At 37.3% G+C, this 9,431-nt stretch overlaps 1 protein-coding gene across 2 annotated transcripts in view; it reads left to right on the forward strand.

The window, feature by feature from the left end:
- LOC306884719 (dynactin subunit 1-like) overlaps positions 1-8,776 on the forward strand; it is a gene marked incomplete at both ends in the record, with an annotated part of 29,643 nt that extends 20,867 nt beyond the window's left edge. For both annotated transcript variants that reach the window (XM_079440853.1, XM_079440854.1), the window contains 21 exons: positions 694-772; positions 867-1,026; positions 2,129-2,233; positions 2,315-2,506; positions 2,630-2,743; positions 3,753-3,905; positions 3,988-4,148; positions 4,303-4,471; positions 4,812-4,880; positions 4,956-5,168; positions 5,267-5,428; positions 6,269-6,400; positions 6,484-6,609; positions 6,691-6,833; positions 6,955-7,124; positions 7,238-7,249; positions 7,840-7,952; positions 8,044-8,230; positions 8,311-8,384; positions 8,466-8,555; positions 8,639-8,776. In XM_079440853.1, coding sequence (XP_079296979.1) covers positions 694-772; positions 867-1,026; positions 2,129-2,233; positions 2,315-2,506; positions 2,630-2,743; positions 3,753-3,905; positions 3,988-4,148; positions 4,303-4,471; positions 4,812-4,880; positions 4,956-5,168; positions 5,267-5,428; positions 6,269-6,400; positions 6,484-6,609; positions 6,691-6,833; positions 6,955-7,124; positions 7,238-7,249; positions 7,840-7,952; positions 8,044-8,230; positions 8,311-8,384; positions 8,466-8,555; positions 8,639-8,776 — 2,762 coding nt within the window. The remainder of the gene's footprint in view (positions 1-693; positions 773-866; positions 1,027-2,128; positions 2,234-2,314; positions 2,507-2,629; positions 2,744-3,752; positions 3,906-3,987; positions 4,149-4,302; positions 4,472-4,811; positions 4,881-4,955; positions 5,169-5,266; positions 5,429-6,268; positions 6,401-6,483; positions 6,610-6,690; positions 6,834-6,954; positions 7,125-7,237; positions 7,250-7,839; positions 7,953-8,043; positions 8,231-8,310; positions 8,385-8,465; positions 8,556-8,638) is intronic.
- Between the last annotated feature and the right edge of the window lie 655 nt (positions 8,777-9,431).

The following is a 9,431-nucleotide window of genomic DNA, read 5'->3' on the forward strand; positions in this document are numbered from 1 at the left end:
GTAACATGTCTTTACTGCCACTTTTGATCAATTGAATGAGTCCTTGAGGAATTGATATATTAAATTACCAAAATTTCACAGTACATATACAGTTGAAGTCAAAACTTTACATACACCTTTCAGAATCTGCAAAATTAATTATTTTACTAAAATAAGAGGGATCATACAAAATGCATGTTATTGTTTATTTAGTACTGACCTGAATAAGATATTTCACATAAAAGATGTTTACATGTAGTCCACAAGAGAAAATAATAGTTCAATTTATAAAAATGACCCCGTTCAAAAGTTTACATACACTTGATTCTTAATACTGTGTTGTTATATGAATGATGCACAGCTGTGTGTTTTTTGTTTTTTTTTGTTTAGTGATAGTTGTTCATGAGTCCCTTGTTTGTCCTGAACAGTTAAACTGCCTGCTGTTCTTCAGGAAAATCCTTCAGGTCCCACAAATTCTTTGGTTTTCCAGAATTTTTGTGTATTTGAACCCTTTCCAACAATGACTGTATGATTTTGAGATCCATCTTTTCACACTGAGGACAACTGAGGGACTCATATGCAACTATTACAGAAAGTTTAAACACTCACTGATGGTCCAGAAGGAAAAACCATTAGTTTTTGTTAGTTAACCATTGTTAGTATTCATTGATGACCACAATATGTGCTTATTAACCTATAAAAACTGGTCTGCAGGATCAGATGGAGCAGCGTCTAGTTACCATGTGAAGCAGTTAGAGGAGCAGAATGCTCGACTGAAGGAGGCTTTGGTGAGGTGAGTGTGTAATGAGTCCCATGGTTTACATCAGTGTTGTTTGATTTTGGTTGTGCTCTGTGAAGATCGTAATATCAACTGCTCTGTGCATTAGGATGCGTGACTTGTCTGCATCAGAGAAACAAGAGCATGCAAAGCAACAGAAACTAATGGAAAAGAAGAATTTTGAGCTGGATGCGCTGAGATGCCACAAAGAGAAACTTCAGGAGGAAACGAAGATGGCTGAGAAAACGATTGATGAGCTCAAAGAGCAAGTGAGTCGTGCCACTATTAAAACTGAAAGATATGAGAGTTTATTATATCTCTGTGAGTTCAAGAGATATAATTCATTTATATAAATATTATAATGTTACATATTAAAATAATAATATATTATAATATTTATAACAATATAATATATTTTTATTACAATTATTATCTACAAAATAAAATAAATGTAATAATATTTTTCAAGAGAAAAGTCCTTTTGCAACGCTGGACAATCTAGTAAAATTTAAGTACCCTTGCAAAAAAGTACTGAGGTGAAATCATGGTACAGTGGTGGTAATATATGGTATATCATTGAACCATGGTACTGAGTGAATATCATATTTATGTACCATGGTGCCATGTCCAAAAGAGCATGACAATACCATAAGGAATACTATGGCACTGAATACTATGGTACTTTTCAAAAAATTTCAATGAATGCTATGTTTTTTCCATTGCAGTTTCATAGGAAAAATATTCAAAAGAAACGTTTTACATTTAAATTTTTAAAGATTTATTTTTGGAATTTTTTGACTTTTAGTAGTATAGGACAGTGTAGCGAAGTGGGAGAGAGAGAGGGGGTGGGATTTGGGAAAGGTCCTCAAGCCGGGATTTGAACTCGGGACGCCCGTAGCGCAACGGCACTATATATAGACACGCTGCCCACAAGGCTATATTATATTAAAAAATGTCAATATAAAATTATTGTCATTGTTTCATGTCTAATAAAACAGAATATTATCATGGTATACTTTTTGATGCTATTTGTCAGTGCAGTAAGATAAATTGTCTCACGATATGAGTAATTTTATTTCACTGTAACAATATATATCACAATATTGTTATTTTTGCTTTAAATATGGTCTTTATATCATCAAAACTGAAATTGATGCCATTGAAATTTCATCATTCTTGTCACCAGTGTCATCACAAAAAATAAATAAGAATTGTATAATCACATATATAAACACAGCATATTCTTCACTGTGTAAATTAAATATATATTTCTTCTTATTAAAGTTGCAAAAGTGATTTTGTCAAGATCAGTGAACCCCTAGTCATAGATGTGGTGATGATCACTCTAATATGTGTGTGCTCGTTTGTTAGGTGGATGCTGCTCTCGGCGCGGAGGAGATGGTGGAGATGTTGACGGAGCGTAATCTGGACCTGGAGGAGAAAGTACGGGAGCTCCGAGAAACTGTCATAGATCTGGTGAGTGTTTGAAGAGTTTGTGTAGAAGTGTATGCCATGATGTAACCGTATACTGAGGTTTGTGTGCATGTGCTGATGTAGGAAGCCATCAATGAGATGAATGATGAGCTGCAGGAGAATGCCAGAGAGACAGAGCTGGAGTTGAGAGAGCAGTTGGATCTGAGTGCTGCCAGCATCAGGGAGGCGGAGAAGCGGGTGGAGGCGGCACAAGAAACGGTGGCAGACTACCAGCAGACCATTCAGAAATACAGAGAGCTCACCGCACACCTGCAGGTGCTGAACATACAAACCACAACACATTAATACAGCTTAAAATGCAGACCTCACAAATCAAATGGGACACGTACATCACATAGTTTGTGTGTGTGTGTGTGTGTGTGTGTGTGTGTGGAGCAGGAGGTGAACAGGGAGCTGATGAGCCAACAGGAAGCCAGCACCGAGCAGCAGCAACAACCTGCAGAGATCTTCGATTTCAAGATCAAATTTGCAGAAACAAAAGCTTACGCCAAGGTGAATCCAATGAACACTAATTCAGCATTTCCTGCACTGCTATTCTTACTAAAACATCCAGGTAATAAAATGTTCAAACAACCTCTTTATTAAAAAAATGCTTCTTTTTATTTAGTCCAGTAATTTTTTTAATAAAGAGTTTGCTTGAACAGATTCATGATTTGTTTTTTGTTAGTTTTTTAATGAATCAGTTAAACAGTCTGAACTGAACATTTGAGTCATTGGTTTTTGAATTATGAACTAAATTGTCAGATGATTAATTTCTTCACTGAACTGCAGGATATTATGTTGAACTCAAAATAAGCCAGAGGTTAACAGCTGACTTGTTATTCATATGACATTGTTTAACTGAGTAGCAATAAAATACAGTAGTCAACATTTGAAGTGGGTCAAAAAAGTTGAATGCATTTTGGTTTTAGGTTTTAGGATAACTTTGATGAAAGGTTTTGATCCACTTCAAATGTTGAGTGTATATTACTGTTCAAAAGTTTGGGGCTTGTAAGATTTTTTTAAATAGTTTATTAATACTAATAATAGCACATTAATAGCACAGATGTGTTAAATTGATGTTAAAGTGACAGTAAAAACATTTTTTGAAAACAAAGATTTCTACTTAATATATTTATTAAACATTTGTTTTACTAAATAGATGTTGTTGTTTTTTTTTCATTAGAATAATTATTCTAGATTTTGAATAATTTCTGAAGACTGGAGTAATGGCTGCTTAAAATTCAGCTTTGCCATCACAGGAATAAATTACATTGTAAATTATATTACAATAGAAAATAATCGTATCAAATTTTTTACTGTTTTTACAGTTTTTTTGACCGAAAGCATTAAACCTTCTTTCCTACCCTAAACTTTTTTGTACACTATACCTATGTGTATTAAGTACTAGTTATTGTTTGTGTTGTTAGAGGATAGATGCCCCCTGCTGGTAAAATAAAAAATGTAGGAAACACTGCAGATGTTTGTGTCTCTCATAATGTATGTCTGTTTGTAATTCTAGGCCATAGAAATGGAGCTGCGTAAAATGGAGGTAGCTCAGGCTAACAGACAGGTGTCACTGCTGATTTCCTTCATGCCTGACTCCTTCCTGAAACACGGAGGAGACCATGACTGTATCCTGGCTCTACTGCTCATCCCACGACTCATCTGCAAGGTGAACTTTCTGAATATACATGTTGCAATCTATGTGCTTTTTGTGAGTTTTGGTTGAATGTGTTTGTGCATGTATGCTGCAGGCAGAGCTGATCAGTAAGCAGGCTCAGGAGAAGTTTGAGTTGACGGAGACGTGCTCTCAGAAGGCTGGAATGAGAGGAGCCGTCGGAGAGCAGCTGAGCTTTGCTGCTGGACTCATCTATTCTCTCACACTGCTACAGGCAACACTGCACAAATATGAACAGTCAGTTTGCCTAAACTTACACTTACACACTTTCTAACATCCTCAAGAGCATTAAAGACCTCATGAAATATATTAATGAATGGCATTATTTTCTGTTGACATATTTCCTGAGCACCTCAAAAGGCATGTGCCTCTCTTTATCTGTCTTGTGCAGTGCTCTGAGTCAGTGCAGTGTGGACGTGTACAAGCGTGTGGGTTCTCTGTACTCTGAGATGAGCGTTCATGAGCGATCCCTGGATTTCCTCATAGACCTCTTATACAAAGACCTGCTAGATGAAACAGTCAATGTGGAACCTCTTACCAAAGCTATTAAATACTATCAGGTATCATAGCGCAATATGTCATTTTGTAGCACTTGCATTGCTTGCATCTCCTTAATAAAAACTACTGACACTGTCATTGCTATTGCTATATTATTCACATGTGACATTGTGATTGGTCACAAGTTAATAAGCTGACATTCTCATACCCATCTGACAGAAAAAAAGATGTTCACTCGGTATCATGACTGCAGCAAAGCATCTCTGATGCCGCATTTACAGACCAAAGCTTGAAACCTAAACTTACCTAGTGGTGAACTACTATTTGTCTTTCAAGCACTGGTTGTTTCCTCAGAATATGAAAATAGAGCTATTTATTGACATGCATTTCTCTTTGTTGTAGCACCTTTACAGTATTCATCTCACTGAACAGCCAGAGGACTGTACCATGCAGCTAGCAGACCACATCAAAGTAAGCCACTCAACAAAAAGAGAGGAACCTGGATCGGTACACATACATTTAACACATCTTCATGTGTCTGTTTAGTTTACCCAGAGCGCTCTGGACTGTATGGCAGTAGAGGTGGGGCGTCTGAGGGCCTTCATACAGACAGGGCAGGACGAGGAAGCATTTTGTGTGCTGCTGAAGGATCTGGACACTTCCTGTAGTGACATAAGACAGTTCTGCAAGAAGATCCGTCGTCGCATGCCAGGCACAGATGCACCGGGCATCCCAGCTGCCCTCAGCTTTGGACCACAGGTGAAGTGCACCCCTCGTGTTCATATTATGTATACATTCAATTGTTTATGTTTCTTTGATATCTAAACCTTCCGTTGCTGGGGTTTATGTGTGTGTAGGTGTGTGAGACCCTGGCTGAGAGCAGAAGGCAGCTGGCCTGGGTGAATGCAGTGCTTCAGGAAGTGGCAGCGGCAGCCGCTCAGCTCATCGCCCCTCTCAGCGAACATGAGGGACTGCCAGCCGTAAAACTGGAAGACATGGCCTTTAAAGCAGCTGAACAGGTATACAGTATTTCAGTTAATCTTGTGGAAACAAGTCTGAGTCACCACAAAAAATAAATAAAAATAACATACAAAACTTTTATGTTCACCAAGACAGCATTTTTACACTCTTAAAAACAAAGGTGCTTATTAAAAGGTTCTTCACAGCGATGCCATAGAAGAACCATTTTTGGTTCCACAAAGATCCGTTCAGTCAAAGGTTCTTTAAAGAACCATCTCTTTCTTACCTTTTCATAATCTGAAGAACCTTCTTTCACCACAAAGAACCTTTTGTGAAACAGAAAGGTTCTTCAGATGTTAAACGTTCTTTGTGGAAGCATTTAGACAAAAAAAGGTTCTTCCAAAAGCTGAATTTTCAGCATCATTACTCCAGTCTTCAGTGTCACATGATCCTTTAGAAATAATTCTAATATGCTGATTTGCTGCTCAAGTAACATCAAGAAACAACTGTGCTGCTTAATATTTTTGGAAACTGCTAAGTTTTATTTTTTAGGATTTTTTTATGAATAGAATGTACAACATTATAAATGCCTTTACTGCTGCATTTGATAATATATATGCTGACCCCAGAGTTGTGAACATTTAGGTAATTATATTTATATTACATCTTAAGTACCATTAAAATTTTCTTTATTTTCTTGACCGTTATTAATTAAGTACTTAATTATTAAACACATAACCATAATACATACATTTAAGCAATTCTCATTGTTGTCTCTCATTCTGTTTTGTATAAAAAACAGTTTTATAAAAAATATATTATTTTTAAATTAATGTTTTATTCAAATAATATAATAACGAATGGGGATGTAATGTTATCTGTTTTTTGTTTTTTTTCAGATCTATGGGTCACAGGGCATAAACGCCCAGGAGTGTCTGCGCCAGTCATGCAGTGTGGTCATTGCAACAATGAACAAGATGGCTACTGCTATGCAGGAGGGAGAATATGACTCTGAAAGACCACAGAATGGAGTAAGTCTGAGCTCAATCTGCCTGTCTAACACTATGGCTATGAATCTTTGCACTTGTGTCTCAATATGCATGTACTGTTGTAGATATCTCCTGTGGAAGTCCGAGCAGCGGCACTAAGGGCAGAAATCACTGATGCTGAAGGACTCGGTCTCAAACTTGAAGACAGAGAAACTGTCATCAAAGAGCTTAAGAAATCCCTTAAAATAAAGGTAGAAGAGCTCAAACTCAGACATGCCAAGAGGCGTAAGATAAAAAAGCTTGAAATAATGTGAAAATGGACTTGTTTCTAGGGAGAGGAACTGAGCGAGGCCAATGTGCGTCTCAGTTTATTGGAGAAAAAGCTGGACAGTGCGGCTAAAGATGCGGATGAGCGAGTGGAGAAGATCCAGACTGTCCTAGATGAGACCGTTTTGCTCCTGAAAAAGAAGGAAAAGTAAGAGATGACAAAGAGGGTTGTTGCACATAACCCCTAATGTGGGTCTTAATGTCCCAGTATAGTAATGGGGACATTATACTGTAACAAATGCTTTTAATATGGGCATTATAATCTGTAGGGAGTTTGAAGAGACCATGGATGCTCTCCAGGCTGACATAGACCAACTAGAGGCAGAGAAAGTAGAGCTTAAGCAGAGAATCAACAGCCAATCAAAGATGACCATGGAGGGCCTGAGAGGAAGTCAAGGCTCTGGCATCGCCTCCATTGTGACTTGTGGCATCAGTGCTGGTAAGAGACAGATAAGGGAAACAGTTTAACTTAAACACTAAGCTAAAATGTCTTTCTTAAGTCTTTTATTTTAAATGGTCTAATATGTCTTCCATTGTTTGTATTCCTTTTAGAAGAACAAAAAGGTAAATTTGTTGTCATGTCTCTCCGTGAGCTGCATGTGTGCATGAAAGTTATTCTTGCTTATATTGCCCTTTCACAAGTTGCATGTACTGCAATCAAGAGCCATGCAATACATGACCATAACATAGTGTCATTTATTGCACAGAATACTTGATTATGATTGGTCAATCATGACATTCCTCTCTTTAATATATTTAAGTAGTATTCAACAGTGTATTTTCCTTCCTCACAGCTTACATGCTTTTTCATGTCTGCCACAAAACTCTTTCTGGACTCTTCTCATCTAATATAATATGTAGCCATCTAATAAGTATGATAATGTACAGACAACTAGAAGTGTATTATCACTTACATATATACTTTGTAAATTATTGTAATATTTGTAATCTCAATTATTGCATTTGGATTTTTTTATATACATGGCTTTACTGCTAAATAAAAGTATTAATTTCTATTTAAAAAGAAATTACTGACAACAAACTTTTGAACTGTTTATATATATATATATATATTAGATATATAAATATATTAGAAAAGCACATGAATTGTCCCTGTATTTGTTAACATGTAATTTGTTGTGTGTATGTTAAAGGCGTGTGTGCGGCTGCAGGAGTGCAAGTGATAGATTCTCCACTGCTGACTCAGCAGATTGAAGCTCAGCGACTCAGCATAAAGCAGCTGAAGAACGAGAACAACAGACTAAAGGTCTCTGCTACTGCTTCACAAGCTTTCCCCAATGCAGGCTCTTAAGATTTATTCTCACTTTTGTTTTTGTGTGTGTTTGTGTGGACCGCAGGCAGAAACAATGCGTGCTCAGCTGGCATCTCTTCCTCCTCTGAACGTGCCAAAGCTGGGCTGGCGAGCGGGCTGCAGGCCTGAGGTGTTGTCTAGCGCTCTCTACCGCAAAACAGACCAACTACTGGATACTCTCCTTCAGATGAGTGCCAATGTGAAAGTGGTGGACATCACAGGGAAATCTCCAGGTCTGTCATAATTGCACTTAAAAACTGATTTCTGTTTTTATAAAGTAATTATTTTATAGTCTTTGTGTTTTCATGAACAGTGAGTCCCAGTGCGCAGCTCCTAGAGCAAACAGCAAGACTGCAGTCACTCAATGATACACTCGATAGGCTTAAGGTAAACCAAAAATGCTTCAAAATCATAAAGTCATCATTAAAATGTCTCCTGCACTTATTTAAGCAACCTATTTCTTTGAAGGACGAGGTTGCTGAACATGTAGTGACTCACAGGCCTGGTGCTCAAGTCTCGTCTGATTTCGCCACTTTTCCATGCACTTCCTTTGTGAAAGTAAGACAAATACACAAAATGCACATTTTTCCACATTTTTTGGGTCTAAATAAATCCCTCATTCTTTCTTCTTCTGTTCTAAGGCAAAAGAGGAGAAGAAAGGAGATGCTGTGTTAGTTGGTCGTGTGATGATGCCTTGCGCCCGAGGGCAGGAACAAGTGCATCGTCTGGTGCTTTCAAAAACACAGTTACAGAGAGTTCATCGCCTTCTCCAGACTTAAAATAGCCCCAAAAAACAAACTTACTCACATTCAGTCTTCAAAACAGAAATCGAAACAACAGATATAATGGAGAATCTATCTAGGGCCACAAACCAATAACAAAAAAAAAAACCCCACAATAAATCAAGTCAAGCATCTGGAAAGCTTTGATTATATCTACCACACCAAATCTGTAAAATGATACATAAAGTCGACAGATTTCAAACATGAGACATGCTGATGACTTTTTAACAATTAGACTTTATTAACATGGCATGAAATGGATGATGCAGCATGATCCCTGCCGCTTTATATCTGTATCCATTTAATCCCTTTCTTTCTCTTCTTGATTTGGATTTCCATTGATCCATGTTTACAAGTATTTAGCTAAAAGAATTACAGTTCAAATTGTGTGTGTGTTTAATTAGTGCTGCTTCCTAAGTGATTTCACTTAAAGCGATAGTTGACCCAAAAATGACAATTCTGTCATTACTTACCCTCATGTCAGTCCAAAACCCGTAAGACCTCTGTTCATCTTCAGAACACGAATTACAGAATTTCTGATGAAATCCAAGAGCTTTCTGACCCTCCGTAGAGAGGAAAGTAGCGGAAATATTCAAATAATGATCTCAATTTGTGTTCCAAAGATAAATGAAGGTCTTACAGGTTTGGACTG

Source organism: Barbus barbus (assembly GCF_936440315.1).
Source record: "Barbus barbus genome assembly, chromosome: 18".
NCBI lineage: Eukaryota > Metazoa > Chordata > Actinopteri > Cypriniformes > Cyprinidae > Barbus > Barbus barbus.